A 23,527-nucleotide genomic window follows, 5' to 3' on the forward strand; every position below is an offset into this window, starting at 1 on the left:
GATGGGTGATGTGGTTCCAGGCATCACATCATGACATTATAATGCAAGAAGATGTCTCTTCTTTAGATGAAGAACGAAAGGTAAATTCACCTTTCCCTTTCCCCCACCAAGGGTTTTCCTTCAAGATTTATTGGCCAAAAGTATGTCACAAATTCATGCATAAACCAAGCACTGCAAAGGGGAATCAAATTATCATAATTAACCTAGTTTAATGAGGATTTATTTTCTGAGCTAAGGATAGAGTTTCTTTCCCTGTAGGATGGGTTTTTCAAGATAATAGGGGCTCCATTAGCAAAGGCCTATGGGGGGGGCACAGGTTGGGCATGTGCCCTGGGTGCCACTTGAGGAAGGGTGACAATGAGCAGTTTCTGTTGGTCATCACAGCTTCCATCAATCACTAGCTGTGAGAGATCATTCAGTAATTTAACATGAATTGCCTAGGCATTATTTTCTGTGGATAGATCCCTGTCCATTAGCAAATATGGCTGGTAGCCACTCAACCCCTGTCTCTTACAACTCCTAAGAAGCCCCAGGTTTTCTCCAAATACCAGTGATTTTGACATTCCTGAAATTCACCCTTGAACATTAAGTGGGGAATTCTTGAGTCTTGAGGGTTTGTTCCTTTTCAAAAATTTTACTTAGCTCTTCTCTCCATGTGTTGGATTAAGGCAGAACGAAATACTTCCACTGCAAAATCAACTTCTGGTTTAGTGATGCACATTGCGGGTGCAATGCGGAATGTCTGAGGAGACAAGGGAAAATTCAGTAACAAATCATAGAATCAAATGCAACTTTGAAAAAGTGCACTAAACTAGGAACCCCTAACCTTGTTTTTTATGACGCTTCTTATATTTCACTCATTGGATTGAATTCTTCCTCTCTCCCCAATGCTGAATCCAGGCTATTCATTCTCCAGTCTCCTTGTCTGTCTCAGGCTCATATCATCTGACTCTGTCTCTCCTTTTTGTCTTCTAGCTACCTGCTAGTCCTTCAGCCATCTCACTCTTAGGCACCTATTTGTGCTCCATTTCTGCCACGGTGAAGTGGTGACCTCCATGTCTGTGTGTACAACCCAGCAAACTAGCATCTCAGTTTCTCGATTGCCACAACGCCCGGGACCTTCATCTCTGCTCCTCTGAGTCCATTAACACCTAAGACCTGAGCCAAAAACCAATTCTTCACCAGGAACAACTCAATTTCTGATTCCCATTGCATCTGCCTTTTTCATTAAAGCTTCAGTCTCTTCATTCCTCCATTTTCTTCAGGTTTATTGCCCCTCTCAGATTCCTTCCTTTCTTTCCTACCCAGCTTGGAGCACATGGCTGACTGTTGACCTTACTACCTCATTTAGCTTGTAGTTTCACCCTTCTGCTGCACCCATACGACAAAGTCCAACCCCAATCAATACTATAATTGAACTGGTTTGTTCCAACATGGATAGCCAAGAACTGCTAGAGAAAATCATACAGCTGAGGGGACTGACACCAATAGATATTCCGGGTCTCCAACTTCTGCTGGTCTCATAATTTTCCTTGTCCTCTGTTAGTTTCCTTTCCCATTTTGACCCTTTATCATCGTTTCAGTTTCCTTGGTCAGTTTCTCTGATGCTCGCTCTATTTCATACTTCTCAGAGAAAATTGAAGCTGGCAGGCAAGAACTTTTTAGAAACTTGTCTGTCCTCACATCCATCCTTATACCCTTTCCTGCAGGTTCAGAGAATGAGGCGTCTCTCCTGTTCAATCCGGATCTTCTTCTGTACCCTTGACCCTCCCTGCTCCTTCCACCTTCTCTCCAGGACTCATCTTCATGTCTTTTTGCACCTTCAACTTTTCCTGAACTTCCCCTCGGCTGTCAACAAGCAGGATTAAAGCTCCCCGTAATCTGAACCCAAACCACCACCACCACCACATCTACCAAAATAAAAATCTGGGTTGGCCTTTTCTAGCTGCCACACAAATGCTGTCCTCTTGCTTTATTCAAACTTATTAAACTTATTATAAACTTATTTAAAAAAAAACTGGTTGATGCTTATTGCCTATTATTTTCACTCACTCTCCTCCTATCGTAGCCTGGTTTCTATCAACCTTCCGACACCAGTCTGGCTGCAGTTGCCAGTGACCTGCCAAGTGCAGAGTCCAGTGAACATTTTTCAGCCATTATCCTTCCTGGCCTTCCAACACCTTGATCCCTTCCTTGGGCCCTCTCCACTCATTTGCTTCATGATGTCACACTCTTCTAGCTTGCCTCCCACTTCTCTGCCCCATTCTGTCTCAACATGGGCCTGCTCCCTCTACCTGTCATTTAAATGCTGGTGTTACCCAAGTTTGTATCCTCACTTCACTGCTGTTCTCACACTTGCCAGGAGATTGCTTTATCTTGCCACTTATATGTGGATGACTCCCAAATTGTGGTCTTTAGCTCAGCTTATCTGAGCTACCGTAAACAAACAAATAAATAAATAAAAACAAAAACAAAAACCCCAAACCAGTTGCTGTTGAGTTGATTCTGACTCCTGGTGACCCTATGTGTTTTAGAGTATGACTGTGCTCCTTTCAGAAGTAGATCACCAGACCTTTCTTCCAAGGTACCTCTGGGTGCATTGAACTGCCAACCTTGTGGTTAGTAGCTGAGCACTTAATCATTTGTGCCATCCAGGGGTACTCCCTTCTGAGCTACAGACCTGTATATAAAACTAGATGTTCCACAAACACCTCAAATGAACGTCTTCTTAGCTGAACTCATTTTACCCTCTTAAGCCAAGTTAGACACGATACATTCATCCTTGATTTTCCCTCACTCTGCATATCGAAGTTCTGTCCATTTTACTTCTAGAATTGTTCTTGAATACCTTTCTATCCCTACTACCACCGCTCAAGTTCACACACCATCTCCAGACTCCTGCTCAGACTCCTTGCCTCCAGTCCTGCCCCTCAAGTCTATCCTCCTCAGAGGACAGATTCAGAAATTAGGCTGCCTGACTTTAGATCTGGTTCTGCCACTTACTAGCTTTGTGACTTGGGGAATCTACTTAACCTCTCTGTGCCTCTGTCTCCTCATCTGTAAAATAAGGATAATAATGGTGCCTATCTCATAGGCTTGTTGTGAACATTCAACGAGTCAATACATGCAAAGTATTTAGAACAGAGCCTGACAGGTAGTAAGGGCTTCTTCTTACCTCTTCAGCCTTATTTCTTCCCCCATCTGCTGCCTCAGACTTTATGCTCTATTCACACTAGTGTGTTTGTCAGTCTGCACCCTGCCATGCTTCTGCTCATACTTCCATTGTCTGTCTCTGTTTAAGGCTCAGCTTAGCCAGAAAGACTGTCCTAGAGTCCCTTCTCTTTCCTTCTGTAATATGCCTTTTTATTACATCTGTAACCGAGCTTAGTTCATTGCACTTAATTTCCTGTTTATATGTCTTTCTCTCTCATCAGCTCTGAAAACAGGGACTGGGTCTTATTTATCATTGTAACTTCAGTATACAGCATAGCACCTGACTCTAAGCACTTAATGTTTACCGAATAACTAATTAAAAGCAATTAGTTGTTTTAGGTCTCTAAAAGTTGCAAGTCTTAGGATTCTTAATCATTAAATTCTTGCTAATTTGTTTAGAAAAATATCTATGACCAGGACTGGAAAAAGAGCATACCCCAGCAAGAGTTTGCATTCTGGTTTTGTTTGGTATGATTTGGATTTGGGCTGGGAAAGTCCTGCTTTTTTTTTTTTTTTAAATTGTGCTTTAAGTGAAAGTTTACAAATCGAGTCAGTCTCTCATACAAAAATTTGTATACACCTTGCTATGTACTCCTAGCTACTCTTGCCCTAATGAGACAGCATACTCCTCCTCTCCACCCTGTATTCCCCGTGTCCATTCAGCCAACTCCTGTCCCCCTCTGCCATCTCATCTGTCCTCCAGACAGGAGCTGCCCACATAGTCTCATGTGTCTACTAGAGCCAAGAAGCTCACTCCTCACCAGTATCGTTTTCTATCTTGTAGTCTAGTCCAATCCTTGCCTGAAGAGTTGGCTTTGGGAATGGTCCCAGTCTTGGGCTAACAGAAGGTCTGGAGACCATGACCTCTGGGGTCCTTCTAGTCTCAGTCAGACCATTAAGTCTGATTTTCTTATGCGAATAGGCTGAGTGGGACTTGAGGAAAAGCTGGAGATGCAAGAGAATGTGAGGAAGAATCCTGGAGCAAAGGTGGAAGGAGCGTGGGGGGTCAAGGGCACAGGTGGCAGATTCGGATTTGAACAAGAGAGAGCTCATTCTCCGAATCTTCAGGAAAGGATATGGCAGTGAATTTGAGAGCAGACAAGTTTCAAGAGTAATCTTGTCTTCCAGCTTCAATTTTCTTTGAGAAGTAGAAGGCAAGAGTGTCAGCTGAAACCTATCTGCTGAAATAGAGAGGCAAGAATGGAGCAGGGGAAATGAGAACAATAATGAACAGTTAAAATGGGAAAGAAAGATGACAGAGGAGAAAAACGAATTATGCAGCTAGCAGAGGCACATCTGAGGTATGACAGGCATAGCACGTGCCCTGGGGGTCACTTGAAGGGGGTGGGGTGCCACCAAGCAATTTCTGTTGACTCAGTATGGCCCAGTGTCCTTCCTCAAGCACGGTAGACACAAAGACGTGGGGCAGGGGTGGGGAAGAAGAGAGAGGCAGAGGGGGGCACTTCCCCTGGGCCACAAGTCCAAGGGGGCACCACACGAGGCACAGAATGACATTCCTCAGCACTATAAATAGGAATGGAGCCTGACTAAAGGAGCCAGACAAGAGAGGGGAAGGCATTTCTGCTGACCTGTCACTGCTGTAAACTTCTATTCATCTTGAAATTGGGGTGGTGGGGGATGGAGGAGTAACTTAAGAGATTGCGCCTGGGTGCACATTACCCTCACTATACTCCTGCACGGGTACAGTTTCAGTGCTTGTCATAGGCACTATTTTCTGTACATAGATATGCCTCTGACGGAAGTTACACTCACCTTCAAATTCTGCCTGGATGGAAGCCCTTGTGAGAGACCTGTTGATGTGAGGGATTTAGGGGCAGATGACTTTACTAACAGCAGCAGCAGCCCAGCCCTGGAGGGCAGAGCTGAGACCAGAGGCCTGGCTGTGGAGCTGGACTTGGTTTTTCCAGGAAAGGCTAGGTGAGGGCTTGCTCTCTGGAACCTCCTAGCCCGATGGAGGAGGGTACTGGGAGTGGCTGATTTTGAGTTCTGTATTGAGACTTTTTTTTTTTTTTTTTTTTATTGAGACTCTGCCCAGGGTGGTCTCCTACCCTTCCTGCAGGGGTCACCTGGGCCTGCTAGAACTGTTGGATTGCTCCCAGCCACAGCAGCCATTAAAGCTTGGAATGTTTAGGATTCATAAAGTCAGAGCTTAGGACTGAGTTTAAGAACTGCTAGAATTCTTTTGGAGTCCATGGACAATGCAAATGATTAATGGTTTTGACTACTAACTAAAAGGCTGGAGGTTCAAGTCCACCCAGAGGCATCTTAGAAGAAAATCTTGGTGATCTACTTCCAAAAAATCAGCGATTGAAAACCCTATGGAGCACAATTCTACTTTGACACACACAAGGTCACCGTGGGGTTGGAATTAACTCGCTGGTAGCTGGTCAGGTTCTTTTACAAGGTGTCTTAATCATCTAGTGCTGCTGTAACAGAAATACCACAAGAGGATGGCTTTAACAAAGAAAAAATTATTTTCTCATAGCCTAGGAGGCCAGAAGTTTGAATTCAGGGTGCCAGCTCCAGGGGAAGACTTTCTTTCTCTGTCAGCTCTGGGGGAATGTCTTTGTCATTAGTCTTCCCCTGGTCTAGGAGCTTCTCAGCACAGAGACCCTGGGTCCAAAGGACACGCTACTCTCCTGGCTCTTGTTTCTTGCTGGTATGAGGTCTCCATGTCTCTCTGCTCACTTCTCTCTTTTGTATCTCAAAAGAGATTGATTTAAGACACAACCTAATCTTGTAGATTGAGTCCTGCCTCATTAACATAACTGCCTCTAACTCTGCCCCATCAACATCATACAGGTAGGATTTACAACACATAGAAAAATCACATCAGATGACAAAATGATGGACAGTCACATAGTACTGGGAATCATGGCCTAGCCAAGTGGACATATTTTTTGGGGACACAAATCCATGACAAGGGGGTTAGAAAAAAAAAAAAAAATTCTTCATACCTGAGGCAAATTATTTTTTGTATGACTGTTACAGCTTCTGTTATGGCCTATGGAAACCCTGGTGGCATAGTGGTTAAGTGCTATGGCTGCTAACCAAGTGGTTAGCAGTTCGAATTCACCAGGCGTTCCTTGGAAACTCTATGGGGGCAGTTCTACTCTGTTCTATAGGGTCACCATGAGTTGGAATCGACTTGATGGCAGTGGGTTTTTTATTTTTATTTTTTGTATTATGGCCTATACTGTAAAATCTCTGGTTTGTCTGAATATCTTGTTTTTGCCAGACTATCCTCTGTATTTATTCCTCACAGAGCTGAGGTGACGAACAAGTTTACCACAGGCATGCCCTAGTGGTTTGCAGGCTTCACTGCCCTATTCTTTTTAATAACATCTGAGCATTCTCCATAGAGGAATTGGGGCGGGGTCCCTTAGCAGAGTCATGGAGAAAAGAAGTGACCAGTTCCAGGACATCAGAGAAATACTCTCCTAAAATTGTAGGAATACCGGGCTTTCTCTTACCTGAGAAAAAATGCCACCTCTGCCAATTAGGAGCCCCATCTCTTTGCAGTCCTCATGGATTTGATTTATTTCTTCATGAGGAAGAGGCTGACGGCTCATCTGTAAATGAATTTTAAAAACATTTCATATTTGGCATTTGAACGGTTGGTTAAAGGCATTATTTCCAAGAGGAAAAACAAAAAAAAAAAGCAACTCAGGCAATTAATTTCTTTCTTATTCTTCCTTTTTTTTTTTTTTTTTCTGTAATTGAATAATTGCTAGACCAGTTATGGGGGTGGAGAGTCATTAAAAATATTTGTTTTTAATCTCAATTCATCCCAAATTTCCAGTGACAAATTAAATTAAGTGCAGACAGGCAGTGACTCTTGGCTTTACTAATGGCTTCACTGGGAATTTGGTTCTTTCGTAGCTGGATTTGGAGTCTGCTTTATTTATATGGAAATTCTTCTCAACTCTTCACTTTGTTTTGCCTGTGTAAAGAGCTCATTTCAATGCCCACGAAATAGCTCAGAAGTTGCAGAAAGTCACGATCAGCACAAGCCTGGGCCACAGCTTGGCCAGGACAACTGGGATGGGGCCAATTTATTTTCATTTTCCCTGTGTTGTGGAATTTGCTCTTTCTCCCCCAAGATTTAATCCTCCAGGATTGAGAATGGTGAGCACTTCAGGAAGCAAGAGGCTGTATCATATCACTAGACATCTGAAGTTGGCCCCTACCTGTGGATTCAGACATGTCTGTACTCCTGTGGTGACATTGGTTTGGGGATCTGTACCCTTTCTGCAGGTTTCCTCCTTCCCAGGCTGTGAGTACAAACACTTCCCTCTAGACTTAGTTGTTTTAAGTCTGATTGTGTGTCTGCATCACCTGGAAGCCTTTTTAGATATTTGGGCACTGTTCTACCAGTTGCCATCAAGTCGATTTTGACTCACAGCGACGCCATGTGTGTCAAAGTAAAACTGTGCTCCTTAGCGTTTTCAACGGCTATTTTTCAGAAGTAGATTGCCAAGCCTTTCTACTGAGGTGCCTCTAGGTGAGCTTGAACTTCCAATCTTTCGGCTAGTAGCAGAGTACATTAACAGTTTATGCCGCTCAGAGACTCCTGGGCGTCATGCTAGGCCTATTAGAATATTTGGGCAATTCTCAGGTAAATGGGCTGAGACTACTGCTCTGTTGTTAATTGATGTTGAGTCGATTCAGACTCATGGTGACCCTATGTGTTGCAGAGTAGATCTGTACTCAGTAGAGTTTTCAAGACTGTGACCTTTCAGAAGCAGATCACCAGGCCTTTCTTCTGAGTGCCTCCAGGTGCATTTGAACTGCCAGCCTTTCGATGCTGAACGTTTGCCCTACCCAGGGACTCCTGACTACTGCTCTCGTCTTCCAATATTGAGTACTGAGTGCTGTCCCCACCACCTTTCGCATATCACAGGTTGTTAATGAGTCTTTCTCCAATCCTGATGCCTGTTCTTCTTTATATAGCCCAGCTTCTCGGGTTATTTGCTCAGCATACAAATTAGATAAGTATGGTGAGAGAATACAGCCCTGATGCACACCTTTCCTGACTTTAAACCATGCAGCATCCCTTTGTTCTGTTCACACAACTACCTCTTGGTCAATGCATAGGTTCCGCTTGAGCACAATTAAGTGTTCTGGAACTCCCATTCTTCACAATGTTATTCATATTTTGTTTCAACCCACATAGTTGAATGCCTTTGCGTAGTCAATAAAACATAGGGAAACATCTTTCTGGTATTCTCTGCTTTCAGCCAGGATCCATCTGACATTACACAGTCTTTTAATATTAGGAATGACATTGCTGAGTCAGATCCTCAGGTGTAATATAAGACCTCTTCCTATATTTTGCAATAAAAATATCAAAATATGTAATATAAATATTCAGTTTTCCACAGGCACATTGTCAAATATATACTATGTCATTGTAGCATGGACATACCATAATTTAATTTGTTCTGTAGTGAGGGCTATTGGAGGATCACAATTTTTTACTATTATAAGTAAAGTTCTGATGAACATCCTTGTTCATATGCCTTTGAGGACACAGAAGTTGGATTTGCAACAGTGGAAAAGGGAGGAATCCCTGCTCTCTCGTTGAGCATTCCTCTCTTGAGTCCATATTTTGAGGAGTGGGGACTAAGACGGACTCTTCCAAGCCTCGAAGCAACCCTCGTACTGAGCCACAAGCTAAAGATGACTGTGTTATGGATTGTGAGGCAGAGGACCTAATCTCTTACTCTTTGTTTGTTTTCCTTTTGCCCTGTCTTAGCTTTAAAGTCTTATTTAAACATTCCAGTTTTGAACTGGCTCTGCTGTGCGGTATTGATGGAAGACTCTTATGTCCATGGTCTTGTCTGATTATTAAAAGGGTTAAACACCAATTCTTCCCATTAGTATGGAGTGTCAAGCACAAATAGCAAGAGATTATTCAAGGGGAAGCTGGATCTCTGTGGACAAGAGTTGGGGCTGTTAAGTTAGTTTGGCAAATCTTCCCACGCCAAGATTCTCATGCTATCATATTTCTTGGAGGAGCTACGTTTTGTTTTTATGGGGGAAAGTGACAATTTCTTGCTACAGTGGACTGTAGGAGCAGCATGGAAACAACGGGAAGGATTCGAGAGACATGACAAAGAAACAATCACAGGACTTGCTCTTAAAAATTAGGGAAGAGGAAGGAACCGATGATTACTTTGTGGTTTTGAGGCTAAGTAATTGGGAGAATGGTGGAGGGTAAGAAACCAGAACAGTAATCTTAGGAGGAATAACTGGTTGGGAGAAAAATGCTAAGTTCAATTGTTGTCATGTTGAGTTTGAGGTGACGGTGGAGAATATCAAAAAGACATGTTCCTCCCTGGTTACTTGGGAGACTGAAACCCATAAACAAACCAAACTAACAAACAAACAAATGCAAATATATCATTAACATCCCTACTCCAACCCAGCACCCCAACCTACTCCTGGCCCTTTTCCCTTACTTCTGAACACCTGCCATTCTCTAAATACTTTCCTTCATTTCCACTATTTCCAATTCCAAATATTGAGTCGTAGCGAATGCTCTTTGCCTAGTTTGGCAAGGGTGGTATCAGTTCCCTTTTCCAAATGTGCTCCCTCACTCCTCTAGAGTGCTTCACCATCTGCTAGCTGCCTCTTAATCTCTAATGGGCTTTGGCTGAGTCTTGCTGTCCTGATGTGTTCGCTCCTGAGAATAAATGAAATGAGCTTTCAGCCTACATTTCCCTACCAAATCTACAGAGAGAGCAGCGCGTCAGAATCTACCTTGTCCTTCACCATTTCTATCCCTATCATAAGGCCTTTGCCGCGGACATCTCCAACAATTTCAAATTCATCCCGCAGTTTAGCAAACTTCAGTAACATATAGGTGCCAACTTCTTGACTGTTTTCCTGTAGGCTGTCTTCTTTAATCACCTGTTGAAAGAGAGAGCCGCAAATGATCTTTCATGAAAAAAATTCTAAAATTGACAGAGAAACATGAAGCGTGATTGTATATGACTGCCTTTGCGGCAATTTAGGAGCCCTGGTAGGGCAGTGTTTAACAACTTGGCTGCTAAGTTTAAGATCGATAATTCGAACATGCCAACTGCTCCATAGGAGAAAAGACCTGGCAATCTGCTTCCACAAAGATTGTTGTTGTTGTTAGGTGCCCTCAGGTAGGTTTCGACTTATTGCGATCCCCACGAACAACAGAACGAAACACTGCCCAGACTAGGAAACCATTGGAGATCCTAGGGAAGTTCTACTCTGTCCTACAAGGTTGCTACGATTCGAACTAGACTTGACAACAATGGGAATGGGCAGTAATTTAACCGGATAAATGGAACCCAAAACAAAGTCTAGTGTAGCCGTACCTCATACTATAAAAAGGTTTGCTGTGAGGAAGGAAAACATCATGTGGAGGGAACGCATCCCTCACCCTCCACCATCACCTCAGGAGTAGGTAAGAATTTAGGGAAGAATAGAAGACATGCCTTAATGCAGATGGCAACATGGAAAGCATAATGTTGAGGCTCATTGTTGCCAGGATTTGCCGGAAAATTTATACAGAGGTGATTAAGACACTCTGGCTTTCCTTGCATGTGGAGATAGCCAGGGACACTCTGAGGAAAGGAATGTCACAGGCTCTTGCTCTACTGGGAGCTTCCTTACCATTACCCAGAAGCCCTCAGCCAGACACAAACTCTCACAGCTCAAGTTCTCCAGTGTGGGGTCCTAGCCTCTTTGGCTGAACTGAGGCTTGTGCAGACCCACAGCCAGGACACCTGATGACATAAAAGGATTTTACCTAAGTTCTGCTCACAGCAGAAACCTGTGATTCTTGACAATATAGATGAAATATACTATACTTATATTTAGTCAATAATAATTGCTGAACTCCAGGCAAGCCTTGACTTTTTAAAGACCTATTTCTTCATTTAAGTCCTTTCTACCTTCTAAGGAAAACCTGGTGGTGTAGTGGTTAAGTGCTACACCTGCTAACCAAAAGGTTGGCAGTTCAAATCCACCAGGTGCTCCCTGGAAACTCCAGGGGGCAGTTCTACTCAGTCCTATAGGGTCGCTATAAGACAGAATCAACTCCATGACAACGGGTTTCCTTTGGTTTGGGTTCTACCTTCTGAATCGGTTGAGATGACACAAACACTTACTAAACAAGGCAGCAATATCTTCCAAATGAAGTGACACATTCCTACCCACATTTTCTCATCTCATAATTTTATCATATTTGCAGATAACGATTTAATTAGCAAGGACATCTTATTTATTTATTTAAAACGTGTTGAAATTGAAATTTTTGAATAGGTAAATTTTTTGAATGGGTAGCTCATGGTTCAAAAATCAGAAAATATAAAAGGGTATACAGTAAAATGACTCTCACTGACCCCTGCCCTCCAGCTGCCAAGTTCCTCTTCTTGAAAATAGCCATTGTTATTAATTTCTTATGCATCCTTCCAGAAACATGTTGTTGGGTACTGTTGAATAGATTTTTGACTTATAGCTACCCTATGTGACAAAGTAGAACTGCCCCACAGGGTTTTCTAGGCTATAATCCTTCATGGAGCAGATCACCATGTCTTTCGTCTGTGGAGCCAGTGGGTGGGTTCAAACCACCAACCTTGTGATTAGCAGCAGAGCACTTAACCTCCAGAAATACCTAACACTTTTTTATTTTTTTAAAGCAAGTGCTATTATGCATATTAGCAAGGGCATTAAAAAAAAAAAAAAAAAACCTTTCTTCAAATGAGACCCCAGGCCAAATCAATAGGGTATGGCTGAACTATATTTCACAATAGCTGAATTATGGAGTTAGTCTTCACGTAGAACTCAGTTTCTCATTAATCATTTAATTTATGACAGTACAACAAAAAGAAAGACGGAAAATAGACAAGACAGGGCCAAAATTAAAGTGAAAACAAGGATAGCAGTTAACTTCATACTATCCACAAAATGCTACCCTGATAATGAAGAAATTACAGTACCATCAGCTGGCCAGGGGAATTCTTATACAGGTAGTTTCCAACTTTACGACGTATTCCAGTTATGATGAACAGCACTTATGACCATCTTTTTTTGTACATCTTATAGTTAGCAATATGTGCTATATACCATGTTGCAGTGCATAATTTGCTGATGTTATCATTCTCAGATGTTCACTCACAGATGTTCAAAGACCAGGTTTATAATGATACTGACAATAAAAGGCAATAATAATGAAAACTAAAAAAAAAAAAAATTTGTTCAACTTAGGTCAGAACCAACTTATGATGGAGCCATAGTAATGGGACCCCCTTTTAAGTTGGGGATACCTGCAGTAAAACCTGTGAAAGCTGAAATCTGTGTAAGGTAGAAGCCTGTCAGAGAAGGGAAGCTCGAATATTTTCCACTAAAACAAGCAATAGAAAAGTGGCAATACTGTACCCTGTCAAAGGCAGAAAACTTGCCAGACCCCGAGGCAGTCCCGTCGAGTTCCGGCTCTCACAGGTTTCACAGTATTTCCCAAGTATGTGAGGTTTATTGTATATTACTTCTTATCGATACTTCAAGCACTGAAGGCAGATCTTAAAAATGGGGGGAACCACATTGCTGCTGGAAACCTAGCATAAATTCATGAGCTGGTAATAGCTCTCTACTTTAATAATGTAATGTGATAGGGTTCTGTGTGTGTGTTTGAAATGAATAGCAGGTGATGTTAACTTGGCTGCTGGAAGGTACCTCAAGCACAGCTGAGCCAATGGCACAGGCCATAGGGTTCCCTCCAAAGGTGTTGAAGTGAAGCAGGTGTTTAGCCAAAGACTTGGCAATCTCTAGGAGGAGAAAGCAAAATGTCGATAAAGAATGACACATTCCCATCCATAATCTTCCATCACAAAGTTCAGATAATGTTTACTTTTGTGTTGTAAATGGCATCATTTCCAATTCATTCTTCACCCATCTAATAGTGAACAAAGGAAAATAGATTTGCTTTGATAACAAAATCTTTAATGCATTGCGTAAATTAAAAAGTACTTAAAACTTGATTTTGGGGAATTTATATGGAACCTTCAATTAACTAAATCTTTTTTACTGTATTTTTCTCTTGGATCTAAGAAGGAAATATCATGAAAGCAATTTTACATCAGGGATTTAGTGACATAATTTCTGGATTGTTTCACAGAATATATTCGTTCCATAATATTTCATCTGTTACATCCACATTTTTATAACTTTATTCATTCAATCCACCACTTGTTTGCCAGTTTGTCTTACCATGGTGACTTGTGTGTTGCTATGCTGTTGGAAGCTATGCCAAATGGTATTTCAAATACCAGCAGGCTCACCCGTGGTGGACAGGTTTCAGGAAAGCTTCTAGACTAAAACAGACTAGGAAGAACAGCCTGGTGATATACTTCTGAAAATTTTTAGCCAGTGAAAATCCTATGAATTACAGCAGAATACTGCCTGATAGAGTGCTGGAAGGTGGTACAGGACTGGGCAATGTTTTGTTCTGTTATACATAAGGCCATCATGGGTTGGAGCCAACTCAATGACAATTAATGATAATTCATTCAATAAAATTGCTGAGATACCACAAAACTTGTTGCCATCAAGTCGATTTTGACCCACAGGGACCCTATAGGACAGAGTAGAACTGCCCCTTAGGGTTTCTGAGAAGTGGCTGGTGGATTCGAACTGCCGGCCTTTTGTTTAGCAGCCTTAGCTCTTAACCACTGCACTAGAGATACTATAAGGCACTTAATTATCCTTTAGTTTAAACAAATTAAATAATTTAAAGATTTTCAACAATAAATGGTTCATAGAAAATTATTTTCTGGAAAACTTTATGAAGGCGGAAAATGAAGTTCATTCTAACGTTCATTTCCTGGAATGATCTGCCTAATTGCATAGAAGCATATCTGAGTGTTTTGTTGATAAGTAAACTGTTACTCTGAACCTTAAATCTACAGTTTATTGATGTGGCAAGACCAAGGAAGCATCTCCTTCAAGAATATGACTCCCCGTGAAGTTTCAGGGTTGGTTTTGTTTTGTTTTCATTGTGGAGAGGGGAGGTAGAAGGTCTTATAGCAAGACCAGAAAGGGTTGTCTTTCTTCCATCTGTTCCACAATCTGGCAGGCAGACTCTCTTTCTTTCATTTGCCTGGAAATGGACTGTGTAGTTCCTATCTCCGTCTCTAATCCACATAGGTTCAAATGTGAGTGTTTTATACCATTGCCAATGCGGGAGGCCTAGAAGCATACATAAACTGCCTGAAGGACCTACCTGGAGTTGTCACAACTGCTGCCATGGGAAAGCCATTCCCAATCCCTTTAGCCATGGTGACAATGTCAGGCAGGACATCATGGGTTTGGAAGCCCCAGAAGTGAGAGCCCAGCCTTCCAAATCCTGTCTGTACCTGATGGGAACAAATTCAAAACCATTGGAAGCCTTTCAAAAAATGCTGATTTTTCTGACTCTTTGATCTCTTCCTTTTCCTCTTCTTCCACCTCCTCTCCTCCTCACTTCCATCATCCCTGTTATCATCAGCATCACTGTACTGTTGTGCTCAAAGCACTCAAACTGTGCCTGGGCTTTTAGGCACCCCTGCTAGCTTTGTGTGGTTCTGGATGTGTTTCTTAGTTTCTGTAGGCCTCTGTTAACTCATCTATCAAACAGAAAGACTAATTACAATATGTCACAGGGCTGCTGTGAGGGTCAAATACATAATGCACGTGAAAGGGATCATTATGATTTTTTTTTTTTTTTAAATAAATACATTACTGTAGAGTCAATTCCAACTCATGGAGACCCCATATATTACAGAGTAGAACTGCCCTAATAGGGTTATCTTGGCTGTAATCTTTACAGAAGCGGATTGTCAGGCCCTCTGCAGAGCTGCTGAATGGGTTCAAACTGCTAACCTTTAGGTTAGTAAAACCATAAACTAAACCTGTTGCTGTTGAGTTGATTATGATTCATAGCGACCATATAGTACAGAGTAGAACTGTCCCATGGAGCTTCCAAGGAACAGCTGGTGGATTTGAACTGCCGAACTTTTTGGTTTGCAGCTGAGATCTTAACCACTGTGCCACCAGGGCTCCTTTAGGTTAGCAGTTGAGCACAAACCACTTACACTACCCAGGAACCTTCATTATCATTATGATTAGCCACCCTTAATAAGGACCTCCTGTGTGTACGGCACTGGGTCTGGGTCTGGGTTGTGTGTAAGGGGGTGGGTAAGGGCGAAGGGGAGGGAAGTGAGGCGAGAAGCTGGATCTGCCCGGACTGAACAAAGCAAGAGTTGGGGCCGAGTAGGGCTGGGGCCCTTGCTACCCGGCCCAGACAGGCTGGTCATCCTCTTCCCTGAGATCCCCTTTCCTTCCTGAGACTTGCCTTTTGAGGACTCAGCTGAGCTAATTAATTCTGGATTGAACTCCTCTAATCCGGAAACTGTAGAAATTTGGATGGAAAGTTGATCTTAGCTTTGAGATTTTGTGCATGCTATTCCCTCTCTCTAGAAAATGCTCTCCTGACTTCTTCATCTCGCTAATTCCTTTTAGTCCTTCAAAGCATGGCATTTCCTGAGTCCCAGTAAGGTTGCTTGCCATCAATGTACCCTGGGTGTGCTGCCATCAAACCTGTCACTGTGGACTCTTATCACTAATGTCCATGTCCGATAGAGGAATCTCATCTTATTCCTCTCTATATCCACAATGCGTAGCAGAGTGCCTGGTACAAACTGCATGTTTGTAGAATGAACGAAGGCTTGCTGGAAGTGCCTAATAGAACAATGCAAACATCTCCATGCAAATGTCTGCCAGAGCCTTTCTGGGGACGTGTCCTTCATCTCTTTCTGTCTCTCTATCTCTCTTTGTCTCCACACATATACATATTACAGGTCAGGAATAGGGGTGTGAGGACTTGAGGCTGATTCTGAAGTACATTTTAAGGGACAGATTTTCTTCTCAGGCTGCCGTCTCATTTTCCTTACTCAATCTAAGGTGCTGCTGCAAAGGCAGATTTCAGGGGCTAGAATTAGATGGTAGTGACCAATGTAAAAGAAGAGCTTAGACATGGGAGCCAGACAGACAGACCTAGGCTTGAGTCCTGGGTCTCCTACTTTCTACTTACAGGTCTCTGGGTGAACTGATTAATTTGACCAATGAGATAACATGGGAAGAGCTCATGGGAAAATCTATCCATTTTGTCTTCCTGCCTACCTTTCTGCCTTATTACATCTATCTAAACACCGTAAAAAATGGTATAAATATGAGATATCAGATTATTTGGAGAATACATGAAATTATGTAGGACTATTTTTTTTTTTTATATAGGTCATGTTTAATCACCTAGGAAGTATCAGTTTCACAGACATTTAGAGTGGGCCAGAGATCACTCATGCTAAGGTTTATAAACTCAAATGTCTTCGGAGGTAAGAGAAGCAGACTAATTCTACAACTATGAGCAGGGGAGGGGACTGTGGTAACGGGTGTGCCAGCTCTGCCAAAAAGCAGCCAATTTCAGATTGAAAACATAGTTCGTGCCAGATCAGCAGAGACTGGCTGGCTAGTTTGGCCTTTGTGACTGCCAGTTTTCTACCTTCGATTCCAAATCCTTCATTTTAAAGAACATACATACCAAGGCCTGATAATTGAGATGATTTGTGTAAGGTCATGTGGTGACAGAACTAGCCCAGACACTTGGGTCTCCTATCTTCTGTTTCATTCTACTCTGCCATACTTTGCTTTTCTACACCACCACCCAGTCATTCTTGAGGGACAGCTTGGTAAAGTGGTGAGTAGTGTAGTCTTAGGAGCTTGAGTTTGGGTCCAGGTTCTGTCCCTACTCACTGTATGACCTTGACAGGTGATTTAGCCATCTTGGGCTTAAATTCTCTCATTAGTAAAAAGGCAACAATAATAGGACATCCCTTAGAGAATTGTTGTAAGTTATTAACGGAGTTTATACATGTAAAGTGTTACGAATACTGTTGGGCACATAGGTAAGTCTCAGAAAGTTCTAGCTATTCTTATCTTTACCCAGTCATTAGGACAGTCCTTCTCAAGGTCACCTTGCTTTAGGTGGTTTCCAATAACATGCTTAAAAGTAATAAAACCACATATCTTGAAAATTTCTGAAATTCCTATTTTCTTTTAATTCTATCTCCCCTCTAATTAGTCTAAACTGTGGCAGATTTACTATGTGCTGATTACAAAGGCCAAAGTTTATTCTCGTCATTGATGTACCTAATTGTAAACTGGCTTAATATCGTTTCCTTCTCCTTCTTTAATAGCAGATTAACTTTGTTCAGCTCAGACTTTGATTAATCCACATGCCCTGAACTTGCACAGGCTTGGCAGGAGGAGGCTGCCCCAGCTTCCACATGCAGTACACCAGGGATTGTCCAGTCCACCAAGGGGCTAGCAGAGACCTGGCTGCACATGAAGACACTGCAAAATAATTCTGCCGATGGGGCCGCCCAACATCTGCTGTGGGGACTTTGAGGAAAACTGTTCAGGCAAAGAGGAGCCTGGGGGACACAAGTGGTTTGTGATGGGCTGGTAACTTAAAGGTTGGCAGTTCAAACCCACCCAGGAGCTCCATGGAAGAAAAGCCTAACAAACTGCTTCCATAAAGATTACAGTTGAGAAAACCCTATGGAGCAGTTCTCCTCTGGAACACGTGGAGCCTCCAGGAGCCAGCATCAACTCAATGGCAACAAGCAACAACAACAAATTCAGGCAAAGATTGCAGGACTGAAACAGGTATGAAACCTATTCGCAGGTTCTCTACTTCTCCTTGGTGGGGTCTATCACCTGTTGGAAGAACCAGGATGCGTCACCTAGCAATGGGCCAGCTGCCCAGGAGGACTTCTGCAGCCTGGAGACCATCCTCTGGCCTTTTGATCTCCACTGCTTTTCTCAATAGGCAAGGGCTGCTTTCCTTAATACATTTTTATATACTGCTGTTTTTAGGTGCTATCGAGTCAATTCTGACTCATAGTGACCCCAAGTGACAGAATAGAACTGCCCCATAGGGTTTTCTTGGTTGTAATCTTTACAGAATTGGATCACCAGGTCTTTCTCCCTATGAGCTGCTGGGTGGGTTTGAACTACCAACCTTCAGGTTAGAAGCCAAGCACTTAACCATTGTGTCACCAGGGCTCCTTATATAAGGTGTAATGAAAGTAAATCAATTACTTTTAGAAACACAGGGTCAGAACTTATATAGCCAGTGAATTTTATTCCCTTCAAAGTAGTCTTCTTGGTGATTAAAAACACCCATTGTGGTCGAGTTGATTCCGACTCATAGCTACCCTATAGGACAGAGCAGAACTGTCCCATGTGGTTTCCAAGGAGCGTCTGGCAAATCTGAACTGACCTTTTGGTTTGCAGGTGTAGCTTAACCACTAGACCACCAGGGCCTCCCTCCTTGAAGGTACCATATATTTATTCCAACAATGCTGCCTTAACTCAAACTGTTGTAGTTTTTTTAAAAAATAATTTTTATTGTGCTTTAAGTGAAAGTTTACAAATCAAGTCAGTCTGTCACATATAAGCTTATATACACCTTACTACATACTCCCATTTACTCTCCCCCTAATGAGTCAGCCCGCTCCCTCCTTCCAGTCTCTCCTTTCGTGACCATTTTGCCAGTTTCTAACCCTCTCTACCCTCCCATCTCCCATCCAGACAGGAGATGCCAACACAGCCTCAAGTGTCCACCTGATACAAGTAGCTCACTCTTCATCAGCATCTCTCTCCAGCCCATTGCCCAGTCCCTTCCATGTCTGATGAGTTGTCTTCTGGAATGGTTCCTGTCCTGGGCCAACAGAAGGTTTGGGGACCATGACCACCGGGATTCTTCTAGTCTCAGTCAGACCATTAAGTCTGGTCTTTTTATGAGAATTTGGGGTCTGCATCCCACTGTTCTCCTGCTCCCTCAGGGGTTCTCTGTTGTGCTTCCTGTCAGGGCAGTCATCGGTTGTGGCCGGGCACCATCTAGTTCTTCTGGTCTCAGGATGATGTAAGTCTCTAGTTCATGTGGCCCTTTCTGTCTCTTGGGCTTATAGTTATCATGTGGCTTTGGTGTTCTCTGTAGATTTTTTTAAAACTATATTTTGAATATCTGTAATGGTGTCGCTCTTCTAACTTAAACCAGTTGGGGTCAAATCGATTTCAACCCCATGTGTGTCAGAGTACAACTGTCCTCCATAGAGTTTTTAATTATTAATTTTTTGAAAATAGATCATCAGGCCTTTCTTCCGAGGCACCTCTAGGTGAACTCGAACCCTTACCTTTCAGTTAGTTGCTGAGTGCGTTAAGCATTTGTACCACCCAGGGACTTCTATTCTACCTTAGAGTTGGCTTGCTTATATTTTTTAAAAATACCATTTGCAGGCAAGTTTTTTTCAGTAAGGTAAGGTGAATGCTGCCAGGCTGGTTAATACTATTTTGGTAAAAAATAACACATAGACTTGGTTATGAGAGTAAATTTCCTATGTGGTTTGTAACCTGCCCCTGAAGCAATCCCCAAATGGGAATTTTAAGTACACATTGAACACTATGCCTTTTAGTAACTTATTTGATAGACATCAATTTGGATGTTTAAGTTCTGTTGTACTTGTTAAACCAACCAGCTCATTCCCTAACAAACCAACCAGCCATCTAGCTAAAGCTTCATAAATTTATAGCCAACCATGGACTTTCCATACTAAATGCTTTCTGCCTGGGATACAGAGAAGGTGTTAAAGAGATTTCTCTCTGTGTTTTTCCTGTCCCCATTGCAGTGACTTGTACCTATTACATTCCCACTCACTTCGTCTGCGATGCACACGCCTCCCCTCTGTCGCACCAGCTGGAAAGCTTCCTTTAGAAACCCTTTTGGGTACTGAACAACTCCATTCACTCCCTGCAAAAGACCAAACCAAGACGACCTATAATCACATTGCTAGCTCTGGAGACAGTTTAAAAAGTGTTTTTTTTTTTTTTTTTGGAATGGATCATTATCTTCATTGTCATTAGTGATAATTAAAAAAAACAAAAAACAAAAAAAACAAACCCATTGTGTCGAGTTGATTCTGACTCATAGCAACCCTGTAGTAATCCTATAGGACAGAGTAGAACTGCCACATAGAGTTTCCAAGGAGCGCCTGGTAGATTCGAACTGCCAACCTTTTAGTTAGCAGCCATAGCACATAACCGCTACGCCACCAGGGTTTCTTCAGTGACAATAGCAACTTTAAAAACAGTCTACAAAACTGTCTCCACTATGGGTGAAAAGAGGGGCATTACTCTTAGGCCATGTCTTCTGGAAAAAGGATGAGCATATTCGTTCTTTCCTGAGATTAGAAAAAAGTAGAATAAAACGATTTGGTGAGATTAAAGAAAGGCTTCCCTGACAGTGTGGGTATTACTAAAAAAAAAAAAAAACCCCACAGTGTGGGTATTAGGGAACTAAAAATTGCTGGGGTTTCCTTTTCTGAAGAATTTTAGAATTCAATAGCTTCATCTATCTGTTCAGTCTGGGAATGGAGGAGATGGTTTTTTAAAGGTCAACTGGAAATCAGGGACCCTCTTTTTTCAAGGGGAGGAAGTGCAGGAATTAAATTCAGAGGGGGACACAGCAATGGGTACTTAACATACTTTGCAATTGTGTAGAATATATGAGTTAAAACTCCCTGATAGTTTAAAAACTCAGCTGAATTAAGGTCTAAGGTTAGTATACCCACTTGAATCGGCTCTGCAAAAAATCCAGCAATTGACTTGGCCACAGCAGTATTCAGAGTATCTTTGAACTGTTCAATATATTGGTCTTTAGCTTGGCAGCAGCCTAGAAAAACAAAACAAGCCAAACCAAACAAACCCCAACATTTGAAGATGTGAGAATGACATCCAAAATAATGAGAAAAAATAGATAAAAAGAATAGAAAACAAGATGAGTGAATTGATTAGAGTCCCTCAGAACACAGTCACTAGGATATAAGGATATGGATTTCTGAGGGGGGAACGTTCCGTCAGAATGATTTGTACTTTGGCTCAAAGCAGGAGATTAAGATAGCCATAAAGACAGTAACAAACTAGTTTAGTCATTTCCCTCTCGGGAAGAAATGCCCCAAAGTATCCTTGAGTCTGGAATAGATAGCTAAGGATATTTATATTCTCAATGGGTAGATTTAATTTGAATGTAATTGGGGTGTGGATTTAATCTTTTTGAAAGTAACTCTATTTTATTTATCTTTTATCACCACTTAATCTGATGTACAATTTTAAAACTACAAAGCATCTCAGTCTTGAGAGCTAGTATGTTTATGAGACAATTAGAACTCAGTCTAAAGAGGAATGTTCTAGAATTGCTTTCATCCATTGTAGCTCTTGCCACTTTGTACTACGATTGCTGTTTACCAGCCTTTCTCCCCTTCTCTTAAAAAGGAACTATGCTTGTTTGTTTTCGGAATCTCTCTTGATGAGCAAGCTGCCTGGTACATTGTAGGTGGTCAATAAATATATATATTAATTAAGAGGGAAGTAAATAGTAGAAAGCGTGGTTGCTATGAGACATTGAGGAATTTCACTTGAAGGTTTTTCTTATCTGAGAAGGAAGTTAAGTGTTCTTGTTCGAATGATCACCCTTTAAACTCATCGATTCTCCTTTTGTCTGGATCAAATCTGATAAACCTACACATTGGGTTTTATAATTTCAGTTATTATTTTTTATTAGAATCTATGTTCTTTACCAAAACCTGCTTTGTTATTCTTTATAGTTCCTTGTTCCCTGTACATATTTTCAAGCATGTATTTGATTTTCTTTAAACATATTTCTTTTAAAATGTGTCTGAATAATTCCATTATTTGAAATCTTTATGGGTCTGTTTCTTGATTGTGGCATTTGCTTTCCTTGTATGTTAGTTAATTTTGCCTAGGGATGTTTATTTTGCTTGGGATTTTGTTTGTGAGAATTCTTTGAGGTCCAGAATGAAGTAGGTTCCTCCAGAGAATATTCGCACTTGTAGCTTCCAGGTATTTAAAGCATGATCAGCCAGAGATTCCTCTAAATTATCAGCTTGAGGTAGTGAGAGTTCAGAATACTAAGCCTCATCATGGCCAGACTGTAGTTGAAATTTTCAGTGGTGATTCCTCTCCACAAGCCACACCACTTGCACTCAGCACCAGAATCCTTGCAGACCTTTCAGTGAGTAAGGCGCTGTTGTTGGTGATAGGTTTATTTCTAGTTGACTCATGAGGGAGGGTTCAGCCTCTTTGGAATTCCAGCTCTATGGTCTCCAACTTGATCTCCTTTATTGGCTGGGCCCTAGGCTTTTTTATTTGTTCCCTGCATTCCATAAAGCCATAAAAAATGAAGCTCAAGGTCATCAGATTTGCAAATGCCCTAAGGGCAAAAGCTGCCTGCAGTGCTCTGGTGACCTCTTTGGGTTCCTAAAAATTCTTACTTTCTTGTATTGGTGCCTTAAAGAGGATGATTCTCATGTTTTAGCCAGGATTTTTGTTTTCAGCTGGAGACAACCTAGGCAGTCATATTATTGTTCATCTCATTCAATTGTTGGTAATATTAACCATGTTTACATTCCCACTGTGAAACACTTCTGCCTGTAGTGATGGAATTTTCAATAGCGATAAGCTTCACCGTGCAGGCCAACAGACCTGAAATCCTGTGGGCGGGAGGGGACAAGAGGAAAAGGAAATGATTTGCTGCAATGAGATGGATTGCTTTTGTGTGGACTTTCTAGCTGTGGTCTTGTACTCCCACCTTGTGGCCCATCAAGGGGATTGGTCAGTTTTGCCGTCCCACTAGGCTTAAAGTGGGCCATCCCAGAGGCAGCAAGGGAGGATCTCACTACCACCAAGGAAGAAGAGCCAAGAGTGGAGTGTGTCCTTTGGAACCAGGATTCCTGTGTTGAGAAGCTCCTGGAGCTAAGAGGCAGAGAGAGAGAGAAAGAGAGAGAGACAGAAAGAGAGAGAGAAGTGTTTAACACCAAAACAGAGAGAAACCGTGGCAGAGAAATGGTGGCAGTAGAGACTGGCAGGAGATGGTTTGATGGGCTTCCTGGCCCACAGAGGGAAAAAGCTGAGTGCTTTCGGGTAGGAGGATTGCCGGTAGAATAGGGTGCCTCCTGGCACTTGGTGGAACTAAGTTTGCTGACCCACGAAGCTAGAGCTGAGTGTAGTTGGGCTGAGGCTTACTGGTGGAGTGGGGTGCCTCAGGGCACTTATAGGCAGAGCTAAAAGAGCTTTGTAAAACTTGTCCCAGCAGGGCAGAGGCCAAGGGCCAGAGAGAGACATGTTTGCAGGCACAGTT

At 42.1% G+C, this 23,527-nt stretch overlaps 1 protein-coding gene across 2 annotated transcripts in view; it reads right to left on the reverse strand.

Moving 5' to 3' along the window:
* Window positions 1–634: 634 nt before the first annotated feature.
* AGXT2 (alanine--glyoxylate aminotransferase 2) overlaps window positions 635–23,527 on the reverse strand; it is a 51,489-nt gene continuing 28,596 nt past the window's right edge. Inside the window, exons 8-14 of one of the 2 annotated variants that reach the window (XM_049862111.1) lie at window positions 20,943–21,043; window positions 20,030–20,122; window positions 14,495–14,627; window positions 12,949–13,040; window positions 10,000–10,149; window positions 6,708–6,806; window positions 635–742 (exon numbers count right to left, since the gene is read on the reverse strand). In XM_049862111.1, coding sequence (XP_049718068.1) covers window positions 635–742; window positions 6,708–6,806; window positions 10,000–10,149; window positions 12,949–13,040; window positions 14,495–14,627; window positions 20,030–20,122; window positions 20,943–21,043 — 776 coding nt within the window. The remainder of the gene's footprint in view (window positions 743–6,707; window positions 6,807–9,999; window positions 10,150–12,948; window positions 13,041–14,494; window positions 14,628–20,029; window positions 20,123–20,942; window positions 21,044–23,527) is intronic. The other variant, XM_049862115.1, reaches the window with a different exon arrangement.

This window comes from Elephas maximus, chromosome 2, assembly GCF_024166365.1.
Source record: "Elephas maximus indicus isolate mEleMax1 chromosome 2, mEleMax1 primary haplotype, whole genome shotgun sequence".
Classification (NCBI taxonomy): domain Eukaryota; kingdom Metazoa; phylum Chordata; class Mammalia; order Proboscidea; family Elephantidae; genus Elephas; species Elephas maximus.